The sequence below is a fragment of the Papio anubis genome, chromosome 17 (assembly GCF_008728515.1).
Source record: "Papio anubis isolate 15944 chromosome 17, Panubis1.0, whole genome shotgun sequence".
NCBI lineage: Eukaryota > Metazoa > Chordata > Mammalia > Primates > Cercopithecidae > Papio > Papio anubis.
The window spans coordinates 46,849,595-46,862,786 of NC_044992.1; the positions used below are offsets into that span (position 1 = coordinate 46,849,595).

General features: G+C 54.1%; 1 protein-coding gene across 1 annotated transcript; it reads left to right on the forward strand.

Annotated features, from left to right (window-relative positions):
* Window positions 1–4,387: 4,387 nt before the first annotated feature.
* On the forward strand, window positions 4,388–12,559 carry LOC116270964. The gene is made up of 2 exons (XM_031656962.1): window positions 4,388–4,480; window positions 7,263–12,559. The coding sequence occupies exons 1-2, from the start codon at window positions 4,388–4,390 to the stop codon at window positions 8,328–8,330; spliced, it is 1,161 nt and encodes a 386-aa protein (XP_031512822.1). The 3' UTR covers window positions 8,331–12,559.
* The last annotated feature ends 633 nt before the right edge of the window (window positions 12,560–13,192 follow it).

Sequence of the window (13,192 nt, forward strand, 5' to 3'; positions counted from 1 at the left end):
CAGCCTGGGCAACATGGCAAGACCCTATCCCAACAAAAAATAAAAAAATGAGCCGGGCGTGGTGGTGGGTACCTGTAGTCCCAGCTACTCAGGAGGCTGAGGTGGGAGGATCCCTTGTCCCTTGAGCCTGGGATATCAAGGCTGCAGTGAACTGAGATTGCACCACTGCACTCAGCCTGGGTGACAGAGTGAGACGCTGTCTGGAAAAAAAAAAAAGGCGTGGGGGGAGACCCAGAGAGGTGGGCACCTGTGGAGGCCTTGGTGAAAGTGTCAAATGGATCGAGGCCATGTCCCTGCCTGCCTGGGTGTTCCTCAAGGGCAGGAGTGGTCATGGTTATCTGAGAGTCTCCAGTGCCCACCATGCAGCCTGACACATAGTGGGCGCCCAGTCATTGCTAAGTGAATGGACAAGAGACCATCATCCCAGAGAGATTTTCTGACAGTCTAAGCCTAGAGGGGTAACTAACAGGGCCTGGGAGTTGCAGATGAGTCCAACAGCATGCTTGTCCTCCGCTGGTCCTGGACTAGCTGGTGGGACAGTTGGCCCCAGCATGTACACAGTTATGCATCCAGCCCCACCACCAAGACACAGAACGGCCCCATTGCCCCCCACAAGTCCCTGTGTCCCCTACTACCAACCCTGCTCCCTCCTCCCCAACCTGAAACTTTTCTGTCCTAGTTCTGCCCCTTCCAGAAAGCCATATAAATGGAACCTGCTAGCATTCAGCCCTCTGCATCTGGCTTCGCTGTCCAACACATCCTTCAGCACCCAGAGCGATCTTTCCCAAATCTAAATCCACCACTCCTGGCCGGGCGCGGCGGCTCACAGCTGTGATCCCAGCACTTTGGGAGGCTGAGGCAGGCGGATCCCAGCACTTTGGGAGGCTGAGGTCAGGAATTCGAGACCAGCCTGGCCAACATGGCAAAACCCCATCTCTACTAAAAATACACAAATTAGCTGGGGCATGGTGGCGGGCGCCTGTGATCCCAGCTACTAGGGAGGCTGAGGCAGGAGAACCGCTTGAACCCAGGAGGCGGAGGTTGCAGTGAGCCGAGATCATGCCACTGCACTCCAGCCTGGACAACAAGAGCAAGACTCAGTCTCAAAAGTAAATAAATAAATAAATAAATAAATAAATAAATCCACCACTCCCCTGTGCCTCCAATTAAGCCTAGATAATATTCTATTGTTAGCCTCTCTGTCAATCAGCTCATTGGAGACTGTGAGACAGATGTCTGGCCTCTGCCCACTGCTCACGCCAATCTATGTTTTTGTCTAAGAGGTTTTTTTATTTTGTTTTTTGAGATGGAGTCTCACTTTACTGCACAAGCTAGAATGCGGTGGCACGGTCTCAGCTCACTACAACCTCCACCTCCTGGGTTCAAGCAATTCTCCTGCCTCATCCTCCCAAGTAACTGGGATTACAGGCGCTTGCCACCATGCCTGGCTAATTTTTTGTATTTGTGGTAGAGACGGGGTTTCACCATATTGGCCAGGCTGGCCTTGAACTCCTGACCTCAAGTGATCCACCCACCTTGTCCTCCCAAAGTGCTGGGATTACAGACACAAGCCACCGTGCCCAGCCTTGTCTAAGAGTTTTTTAGTTTGAGCTTTTACCTGATGGGAGCTCGTTAATAAATGTATCAGATTGACTGCACCTGAACTTGCTGCTCAACTCAGGAGACAGACCCTCCTGCAGACATGTGAACCCCAACTAGTCATTGTTTTTGTCAAAACACCAAACTTGATTGAATCTGATTCCTTGGATTCAACAACTAGTTTACAGGAAAGACAAGGGAAACAATGACAAATATCCAGATTGGGAAATTCTACAGAACAGACAACCCAGTTTCTTCTTCAACAGCAACAAAATTACAAGAAAAGATGGGCAATCTCTAGATTTCAAGAAATTTAGACATTTATCAACCAAATGATGTGTTGACCTTTGATTCAAATCCAGACTGACTGTAAAAAGCATTTATGAGCAACTGGGGGAAATTTGAATTCTGATCAGACATTTGATGATACTAAGGGATTATGGCTAACTTTTTAAAGTGTAATAATGGTATTGCAGTTATGGTTTTTCTAAGCCTTTATCTTTAAGAAATTCATTACGAAGTATTTAAAGGTGAGATCATATGATGTCTCAGCTTTGTTTTTATTCTTTTTCTTTTTTCTTTTTCAACTTTTATTTTAGATTCAGGGAGTACATGTGCAGGTTTATTACCTGGGTATACTGAGTAATGCTGAAGCTTTGTTTTTAAAATAACCCAGAGGTGGCCAGACACAGTGGGTCATGCCTGTAATCCCAGCACTTTGGGACGCTGAGGTGGGAGGAGTTTGAGACCAGCCTGGGCAACACAGTGAGGCCCTCTGTCTACAAAAATAAAAAATAAAAAAATTAGCCAGGTGTGGTGACATGCATCTGTGGTCCCAGCTATCTGGGAGGCTGGGGTGGGAGGATGGTTTGAGCCTAGGAGGTCGAGGCTGGTGTGAACCATGATTACATCACTGCACTCCAGCTTGGGCCACAGAACATGACCTTGTCTCAAAAAATAAAAATAAAAACATAAAATCCAGAGGTTAAAGGAGAGAGTGTGGGCATAGTCATGGTATGGCCATGAGTTGACATTGGTTGTTGATATTGGTTGAAGCTTGGTGACAGGTACTAGGTATGTGGGGATTTGTTAAATTATCCTCTCCACCTTTGTATATGCTTGGATATTCTATTAGATACTGATATGTTTTCATGGAGAGCCCCTCCTCAAATCTTTGGGACTGCCTGGACAGGAGGTGGTGAGACGCCGTTTTGTAGGTGAGGACACTGATGGCCCGGGGGGCAGCCTGGCCCCAGATCACAGTGGGAGAGCCAAGATTCTTTTTTTTTTATTTTTATTTTTATTTTATTTTATTTATTTATTTATTTTTGAGACGGAGTCTCGCACTGTCGCCCAGGCTGGAGTGCAGTGGCGCGATCTCGGCTCACTGCAAGCTCCGCCTCCCGGGTTCACGCCATTCTCCTGCCTCAGCCTCCTGAGTAGCTGGGACTACAGGCGCCCACCACCTGTCGTCCCGGCTAATTTTTTGTATTTTTAGTAGAGACGGGGTTTCACTGTGGTCTCGATCTCCTGACCTTGTGATCCGCCCGCCTCGGCCTCCCAAAGTGCTGGGATTACAGGCGTGAGCCACCGCGCCCGGCCGGGAGAGCCAAGATTCTAACCCAGGTCTGAGGACCAGGTCTGGGCATGTTCTGCTTCCCCTGTCTGGCTGACGTCCAGGTGGCATTCCTCAGCCACAGTGACAGCAATAGTGGCCTACGGGGGTCCTCCCTTAGAGAGCCCCTCCCTTTCCTGCAGCCATGGTCTCTGGCCTGGAGGGTTGTCCTGAGCTGACCTTGAGACCGTGCAGCCTCTACAATGAACCCCTGAGCAGGGCTTGGCAGCCCTGGCAGCCACTCCTGACCAAGGCACCCCCATCCTTGGCTAACCCCAGGCTGGGAAGCTGGGACCAGGCCTGGCAGACAGAGGTGGGCAGAGAGGTCTCATGCACACCCCAGCCTGGGACCTCCTGGGAATCTGCTGGAAGAACTTACTGCAGCCCAACGGCAGGAAGGGTGGCAGATTCTGCTTCTTTTTAGCAGGACTGGAGGCAGGACCCAGTGCAACTTGCTGCCTGCCACCTGCCACGGTTCCCAGAGCCATCCCCACCACAGGCTGCGGCTCGAGCACCGAACAGGGTGGTGTCAGCTCTGTGGCTGGCCATGGGTGCCCAGGGCCACCTCTGAGGTGTGGGTGCCAGGGTTCCAGGCTGGAGTGAGAGAAAGGGGTCAAGGTGAGTCGCCTCTTCAGCATGTCCAGGGGTTTAGACTGCACAAAAAGAGGACCCAGTGTCCCTTCACAGCCTGAGGCACTGGGCAGGGATAAAGCCTCTCTGTTAATCGGCTAATTGGAGACTGTGAGACAGATGTCCTTCCCACTTTACAAATGGGAAACTGAGGTTCAGACAAAGACAGGGACTCACCTGGGGTCAGAGAGGGAGTTCGGGACAGAGGCCAGACTCAGCCCAGTGGCAGGTGGTGAAATGCAGCCCTGCCCTGCTCTAGCCTTTGTTCTCTGCCCCCTCCCTTCTCAGTGCTGGCCACTGTGAGGGACTAGGCTGCTGGGAGCCCTTAGACGGGGCAGCACTTGGCCCTGATCTGGTTACCTGAGACCAGCAGCAGCCCATTCTTGGTGAGTGTCTAAGATTTCTGGCTTTTTGGAGATATAGCTGCTAAGAGTTTGGGGGGACAGGGACCCTCTCAGGGCCAGCTCACAGTGGGACCCCCGGGTAAGATCCCCCAGCTCTGAGGATGTGGGAAGGCTGCTGCTCTACCTCAGAGACTGCAGCATGACCTACATTGGTCAGACAGCAGAAAGGACTGCCAAGGACAGCTACAGTGCTAGATCGGGGAAGCTTGTGGTTCTGAGAAAATCCAGGCTGGTGGGAGGGGAAGCAGGGGCTTCTCTGGGGGAGAGGAAGGGGGCTGGGACCTCAGATACTGTCTTTTCAAAATTGATTTATTGGGTTTCATTGTAAAATTATATGTACTTATTAAAACCATTTCAGAAAAAATCTTGAGGGCAAAGGGGAAATTCCTCATCATCTTTCCATGCAGAGGAGGACCCAGTACTGAGAGAGGGTGACAGAGCCCACATCTGGGGAGTTGACACGAAGTGCTGCCTGCCATGCATCACACATTCTGGCTTCCCGGGGCCAGCGTGGCTGGTGGGAGCCGGGTGCCAGGGCACACTGCCATCCTTGGCAGCACTATGGGCCTTTAGGGTAGGGGTTCTGTGGAGGGTGTGGCTACAGTGTTGGCCTCCCTGCCTGCTCAAGTGTGGAGGGGAGGGAGGACTGCTGCCAACGCTCTGGACTTTGGGATGGGGATGGGCATGATTCTAGGGGAGCCCACCTCCATGGGCGGGGCATCCAGACAAAGCCCTGGCCAGTTCTGCAACATCCAAGTTCACGGGTGGTGGACAGGCCCGAGGGTTCAACATCAGGTCAGGGACCCTGCCTGGCTCCTTCCTTGGGCCCCAGTGCCAGGCACCCTGATGAGGGACGAAAAGAGGAAGGACAGGACACAGAGAGGAGAGCCCAAAGCCACTTGGAAGGATTCTTTTTCCAAACCATCCAATAAGCAGTTTTCGAACTGCTTCCCAGACCCAAGGGTTCTGGCAGGGGCGTGAGGGGCAGGTTGGGGTGGTGATGGGGGATACACTGCCTTTCTATCTGGAACTTGAGCCTTATGGTATATTCAGGAAAAAGGCTTGAACCAGTGAAGTACTGATCTGGTGCAACAGACAGAAAGAGGGCCCAGAGAGGTCAGGGCTTGGTCCAACTTGCTCAGTGGTGGGGGTCTGCAGAGACTGCTTTCCTGTCCTGTGCTATTGGCAGAACTTCAGCTTTGGGGCTTGAGGGGGAGTATGCAGTGGCAATTAGGACTCTGAGCTCTCAGTTGAGCTGGGGGAGACAGAAAAGAAGTTGGATCCTGGGGGAGTTAGTTGGATGTTGCAGACTGGACTGCAGAGCCTGGGGGTGTGGGCCATCCTGGGGTTTCGGGGGAGGGCGCTGAGGCTGCTCTGCAAGGGTTCCCGAGGCTCTCCATACAGGAAGGGCGGTGTTGGGAAATGGGGATGAGGCCTGAAATTCAATCCCATGTGGGTTGAGTTATGATGTCATCTGACACCCTCTCACAGGGCTGCATCTACCCCAAGGAAGGGGCAAGTTTTTCTTTGATGGGCACCTGGGGGGCTGTTTAGCTGGCGCTGCGTTTTTTTTGTTGTTGTTGTTTGTTTCGCTTTTTTTGTTTTTGCGTTTTTTGAGACGGAGTTTCGCTCCGTTGCCCAGGCTGGAGTGCAACGGTGTGATCTTGGTTTACTGCAACCTCTGCCTCCTGGGTTCAAGCAGTTCTCCTGCCTCAGCCTCCCGAGTAGCTGGGATTACAGACATGAACCACCACGCCCAGCTAATTTTGTATTTTTAGTAGAGCCGGGGTTTATCCATGTTGGTCAAGCTCGTCTCTGGAACTCCCGACCTCAGGTGATCTGCCCACCTCAGCCTCCCAAAGTGCTGGATTACAGGTGGGAGCCACCGCGCCCGGACTGGAGCTGTGTTTTTGTCGTAAGAACTTTGTTCTTACTTGGATTAGGTTTATCTTAGGGTGGTTTGGGGCAGACTGAGGGAGAATGGAAGGCAGAAACCACCCCCTCAGGACAACCACGTGGATCTCCTTAGGGTCTGGGTAGTGGAACTGGGCCCTGTGACCTTGGAGTTGGAGGGGAAGCTGTAAGCCACCTGCACCCTCACGCAGCTGTGACCAACAGGCACTGTCATCCGCATTCCCCTGCCCAACTCCCGTGCCCTGAGTCCTGTCCTCCAGGGCATTCCTACTGGCACTGCCCCAATCTCCCAAAAGATTCCAGGGATCTCTCTCTCTCTTTTTTTTTTTTTTTTTTTTTTGAGACGGAGTCTCGCTCTGTCACCCAGGCTGGAGTACAGTGGCCGGATCTCAGCTCACTGCAAGCTCTGTCTCCCAGGTTTATGCCATTCTCCTGCCTCAGCCTCCCGAGTAGCTGGGACTACAGGCGCCCGCCACCTCACCCGGCTAGTTTTTTTGTATTTTTAGTAGAGACGGGGTTTCACCGTGTTAGCCAGGATGGTCTCGATCTCCTGACCTCGTGATCCGCCCGTCTCGGCCTCCCAAAGTGCTGGGATTACAGGCTTGAGCCACCGCGCCCGGCCTCTCTTTTTTTTTTTAAAGTCTTACTCTGTCGCCCAGGCTGGAGTGCACTGGCTGATCTCAGCTCACTGCAACCTCTGCCCCCTGGGTTCAAGCGATTCTCCTCCCTCAGCCTCCTGAGTAGCTTGGGATTACAGTCGTGCGCCACCACGCCCAGCTAATTGTCGTATTTTTAGTAGACGGTGTTTTGCCGTGTTGGCCAGGCTGATCTCAAACTCCTGACCTCAAGTGATCCCCCCCCCGCCTTGGCCTCCCAAAGCGCTGGGATTACAGGCCTGAGTCACCGCACCCATCCATCCAGGGAATCTCTTTGCCCGGCCTTGGCCCACCCTGGCTCTCTTCCACCTGTCAGTCCCGACACAGATTCCCCATCTTTGGGTTCCTTCCTCCCAGGCTAAGGCACCCTGCCCCACACGTCTACTGAAGGAGCTTAGTGTTGGGGCCAGTGGGTGACTGGGTAAGGCTGGATTGTCAGGGCAGGCTGGGGTAGGGGAGGATGCATGGGGGACCAGTCTCTCAGCCGGTCTGGGCCTGTGCCGGAGGCGATCTGCCCCGCTGCCCGCCCGCTGCCACCACCCGGGTCGCACGCGCGTGCCGGGGCCGACAGGCGCCAGGCCTCACCAAGCGCGGTCGTGGCGGCCCCTCGCGTCTCTGCGGAGGCAAGGCCGCTGGCTTCGCCAGGGGGCGCGCGTCGGGGTCGCGGCTCTTGGAACTGGGCCCCGCGAGGTCGGGGGGAACGCGCCATCGGTCTCGTGGCTTGCGTGGCGCCGCAACAACGAGCCGGTCGCTGCGGAACTCTGCTTAGTCCGGGCCTCGCTGCGAGTAGGTGGGCGGCGCGGGGGGTGCTCCCTTGGCCAGGCGGGTGGAGGGAGGTGTGGGCGCCGCATCCCAGCGTCGCGGGGCCTCCAGGCGCGGGCAGGCGAGACTGGCGTGCGGCGCGGCGGCCTAGTCCCGGCGTCCCAGCGTCTCCCACTCCCGCAGGCGCTGAGCCGGGTCAGCCGCGCGGCTGCAGTGACACCCAGCGGCCGTCGCGGGAAGTGCGGGCGCCGCAGCCTGGCCTCCCGGGCTTGGGTCTCTCCGGGTTCCCACCCCGGTTACGCGCGGGCACCCCCGAGGAGAGCAGCCGCGCGCTGCAGATGCCCGCGGGGCACTTCCCCTGCCCCTCCCCCATTTCCTCCCCGCAGGCGCCCGAGCACCGGGAGATCCTGCGCCACGGCAGTGCCCGGAAGGGCGGGGCGGGGTGCAGTAGCGGCGCTGGGCTGTGACCCGGGCAGTTTCACTTCTGGATCCCCCTTGGGCTGTGATGGCACAGCGTGGGGGCGGCGGGGGGACACGCCGGCATGCCGAGATCCGGCGCTCGGGACCCCGATGAGGGGAGGCCTTTTACTCCCGGGGTGTCACGCGACCCACACTTTCTTCCATGTCCACTCCCACCCCCCATGGGTTCCACTTTGCTGTCCCCCGAGCTGCCGCTCTTCCCCAGCAGCCACCGCCTCCGCCGGGGCTGCCGACCCCCGGAGAGGCCCCGAGCGGCGTGGGCGGCGGTAGGAGGGAGCTGTGAAGCCGCAGGCAGGGGGTTAGGCTGCGGGCTGCTGAGACGCCGAGCTGTTTCTCAGAAGTGCAGCTGCCCCTCCCCTCACACCCCCCTCACTCCCACCGCGCGCCGCACCCCTGCCCCCTCTCCGCCAGCCTCGCTTTCCTCTCCCAGGCACCCCAGCCGGGAATCTGGGGTCTGGGTCCACGCAGAATTAAGAGGAGAACCTGAGAAAGGGCAGGGACCAAGGGTTCAGACCCAGCCTCAGCGCGCATATTCCGAGCCTCCTACAATTCCACAGGTGAGGGGACCCTGTCCCCTACCCCTGGGGCCCAGGATTGGAATTTGATAGAGCAGTTAGGAAAATGGCCTCGAGAGAGAGAGTCACGGGCTGGGCCACTGTTACTCTAGCTCCAGCGCCCAGTGAGGAGAGGAGGGAGAGGGAAGACCTAGAGCCCGGCTGGTGCAGTGAGGTTGAGGCCAGTCTTAGGAGTACCAGCTGGAAGGCCCTTCAGAGATCCCTGACTCTGGGGAAAATCAACGCCCAGAAGGGAAAGTCAAGTGTCTGGGCTCATGCCGAGAGGGAGAGCGCTGGGATTGGAACCAGGACTCCAAATACTCGCGGGAGTCTGCGACTGTCTTTTGCTTGGGACTTCAGAGCTTTGCTGGATTCACTGACGCTGCCTGCTTTTCCCCAACACACACAAACACACACACGCACACACACACACGAGACATGTGCACGCACACACAGACACACAGGCAGACAGACACAAACACAGACAGACATGCAGAGAGAGAGACAGGCGCAGATGGAGACAGACACTCACACGCAAAGAGACACACAGCTCCCCAGGAGTCTAGCGGGGCAGCTGAGGTCTGTGAGTGAGACATTCTCAGGGAGACACTGAGAATGCAATTCCAGTGGGGGTGGGATGGGGATTGGGCGGTGGAAGGACAAGCCTGGGGGAGGAGGTGGCATCGCCCCCCTAGTTCCCATCCACCACCACCCCCAGTGCTGTGGTTTATTTGCCTAGGCAGCTCTTCTGGGCCAGGGGGCCAGGGGACTGGGGTGGAGAGGCAAGGTGATGGGAAAAGCTGTTCTGGGGCTTCCTGCCCCCTCACTCCTGGGGAAGGGGGGCAGCTGCCATCACCCGCAGGCCTTTCCACTGCAGCCCTTTCCTTGGGTATGTGTGTGTTATTCTGGGGGAAGGTCTGTTATTTGGGGGGAAGGGAGGCAGCTGCCTACTTCACAGGTCAAGACAGAGTTAAAAACAAAACCACAGCAAATTCAACACCCCGTGTCCTTCAGGGACTTTCCATGACACCTTCCTTCCCCCCTCTCCCCCAAGCCAGGGAGCACCTCCCCAGAGGGCCTCCCCAGCCCAGGTGCAGTGGCTTTTGGCTTTTATGCAAACAACCGTCTGATCCGGGAATGCTCCACAGCCCAAACTGTGGCCTGGGCTGAATGCACCCCTCCACCATCCCTTGGGCCAGTGTTTCTGGTCTTCCTGGAGCTGTCACCTCCACTCTTCCTCAGACCCTGGATTCTGAGGGACAGGATATGAGGGCAAGGAGCTAGGTCCTTTCCCCCTGCCTGCCCTCGGGTGGCAGTTGCCTGCAGGTGGAGGTTTGGGCACAGCAGCCTAAGTGAATGTTCCTGGGTTTTGAGTGATGGAGGAGGGGGAGGAGGGTGCAGGTGTGGGGTGGCCTCCACTGCCAGGTCCACCACCCTCTAGGGCATCGAATTACCTACCAAGAATCAGGAAGGAAAACTCTTCTCAGCCCGGGAGTCCATTCAACCCCAACGCCGGCTTGGGTCTCCAGTCACTGTTTGCTGGCAAAGGGAGTCAGGGTCTCCCTGTCTCTCTCTCTTCTGCCTGAGCTGCTTCTGCTTTGGGAAGGGATTGGGGATGGAGAAGGCCATATAATCTTCTCTCCAGGACTGAAAACCAGCTACTGAGGGGCCGTTTTTGAATGTATTCAGTGCTAAAATGCAAAGGCAGGGTGCCATGCCATTCCTTTCTCCTCCTCAGCTTGAGCAAGACTGGGAAACCAGTAGGAGACCCTCAACCAGTTCGGACATTTTGGGGTACTGATGGGAGGGAGATGGTGCTGAACTTGGAGCCAGAGGACGCTGGTGCCAGCCTGGCCCCACATTTGCTAGTCTTAAAACTTCAGACCATCTTTCTCATGCCTCTTCCACAGAAGAGGGAAAATGGAGGGTGCTTTAGATGAGGCTGAGCAAAGGCCAGACTCTCTCTCTACCTTCTCTAATGTTTTCTAAGAGAGAACACAATCACGATGGGCAGAAAGCAGCCCCATCCCTATGCCATTCTCTTAGGACTTTTCCCCCTAACACCTTCGGTTTGGGTCTCCAAGTATCTAAAAACTAGTTAAATATGGTGGAGTTTAAGGACTGCAACTCCAGTTTCCCAATGTGGATGTCAATGAGCCCCGACACATGAAAAAGTCAGAACTTGACTATATTTTAAGAAGAACCTCTGTAGAGGGAGGAAGGCAGAGCAGTGACTTGGAATAGGGGTGCACTGTGCTGAATGTGCTGATTGTGCTAAGTCCAGGTCCCCAACCTCCTCCAGTTTTCTTAGTGAACTAAGGACCAGTGGAACCAGGAACCCTATCATGTGGGTACAGGGGCCAGCAGCAGGATCACAGTGGTAGGCTCAGCAAGGCGTCAGGTGAGAACCTTGATTTCAGTGGTAATTCATTTTTCTTGATAACTGGACTTTAAGAAATATAGGGGCGAAATTAAGAAAGTATTCCTTGGGGTGGGATGAAACCCTTCTACATCCTGACACCAGCAGCTACAAATGATAAGGATGAACAAGGACTAATTTCAAACATACCAGGATTTTTTTATTTTTCAGTGTAAAAATCAAACATGATAAACCTAGAAAACTATCAGCAGGGCTACTTCTTACAGGATTCTGGCAAGGGTTAGCATTGCTACATTTCAGAAGCTGACTTTCTTTAAACCGTCTTTACAGAGGAGTAGACTTCACAGTGCCACACATGGCTGGGCTCTGGGTAGAACTCCATAGGAGTGACGAGGGAAAGTCACCACTGGGCAGGGAGGGCATTTCTGAGAAATGCAGATGAGAGGAGAGGCTGTGAGCACAGGCTGTGTCAAAACCCAGGGCAAGGGTTCCCTCCCGCCTTCCCTCCCAGTGGGAAGGCCACCCTGAGCCCCAAACCACATTCTGTTCCTTCCTCGTCATTCTGCAGACAATGGTCATCCACAGACCACATGTGTGGTGGCTTTGGCAACCAGAAATTTAAAATAAGCTATGTTTTTTCCAGAAGCCAAAATGATCCTGCACCAAAGCTCATAGACTGAGAACCTGAGCATGCAAAACCACAGTCTGGGTGAAGGGATGTCTGCTTTGTAAATGACCTGCTAATTCTTTGCAACCCACAGTAATTTGGTTTCTGTGAACCCACAGAAGCAGGCCCACCGAAAAGGGCCTTGTCTGCTAGCCTGGAGTGTACATGAGTCACTGGTGGTGGGATCAGTCATTTTTAAGGCTGCGCCATTTTCCTAACATGTTAAAATGTGTGTTCTCAGTCTTTTCAAGGGAGGAAGAAGCAAAGCAGCACTTACAGAGCGTGAGATAGACTCACAGATGTGTGGCAAGGGCTTGGGGAAGCTGGGTGGCATCTTGGGTCTCGTCTCCAGGCTTTCTGGAGTGGGGTCCGTGGAGAGATGAACAGTGAGAAGCATTTGAAGAAACTCATGAAATGGCAGTGGGTGGGGTACTAATGGTTGAGGACTCATAGACAGTGAGGGAGCAAAGCGCTTTGACTTTCCTGGGTGCGACACCATGAAGTGTCTAGAGCACGTGGTTAGCTCAGGTTGGTTCCAAGGGTCAGTAGATCCTCTGCCCTTGTGCATTAAAACAACATGAAGGAAACTGTGTTAGAGATCAGTTACCTCCATAATTCATTTGTAAAGGAATTACTATTATGATCTAGTATGGTCTTGGGATATTTTTCATGTCTTTAAATTTATGACACAGTACATTTTCCACTGAAAATGTACAACCATCCAACATAATCCACACCACCCCTCAATGGTAACATTAGCTCATATACAAAATTATGGAAAACCTCACAACATCCTTGGAAGGTAGATATTGTTATATCCTTACAAAAATTTAATACACCCATCAACATTCCTATTTCAAATAGCTCAATCGATATCCACACATAAGACAGCCCACTATTGTGATACAGTATTAAGAAGAAATTCAGGCCGGCCGCGGTGCCTCACGCCTGTAACCCCAACACTTTGGGAGGCTGAGGTGGGCAGATTACTTGAGCCCAGGAGTTCAGGACCAGCCTGGGCAACATGGTGAGACTCTGTCTCTACAAAAAGTCCAAAAATTAGCTGGGTGTGGTGGCCCATGCCTGTAGTCTCAGCTAGTTGGGAGGCTGAGACGGGAGGATCGCTCTGCTTGTTGCTTGAGCCCAAGAGGTTGAGGCTGCAAGTGAGCCATGATTGCACCACTGCACTCAGCCTGGGGAAACAGAGCGAGACTTCGTCTCAAAAGGAAAAAAAAAAGAGGAAACTTGTGTCCAATTTATTCAAAGTGCAAAAACCTGTGTATCTTCATGACCATGGTGGGGCAAAGACTATCTACAGCTGGAGCGAGGGAGAGGCACAGTCTTGTGTTACTTTATAAGCCTCAGAAGTTTTAAGCCCACAACTCTCCTTCAGGCTCTTCTGTGTCCATGGTCCTAAAGGGTCAGGAGTCGCGAACCCTGGGCTCATTCTCAGAACCACTCAGTTGTGCTGCCTTGGAGAACAGTCCTTTTCCTGAGGTGGCCCAGGTCCCGCTGCTGGTTCCAGATCAAA

What these genes read in the sequence shown, in the direction of transcription:
- LOC116270964 (XM_031656962.1), top strand. Translation starts at nt 4,388, where the DNA reads ATGACCTACATTGGTCAGACAGCAGAAAGGACTGCCAAGGACAGCTAC. An exon ending in TTCTGAGAAAATCCAGGCTG is followed by an intron (nt 4,481 to 7,262) that starts GTGGGAGGGGAA and finishes TTGTCAGGGCAG; the next exon opens with GCTGGGGTAGGGGAGGATGC.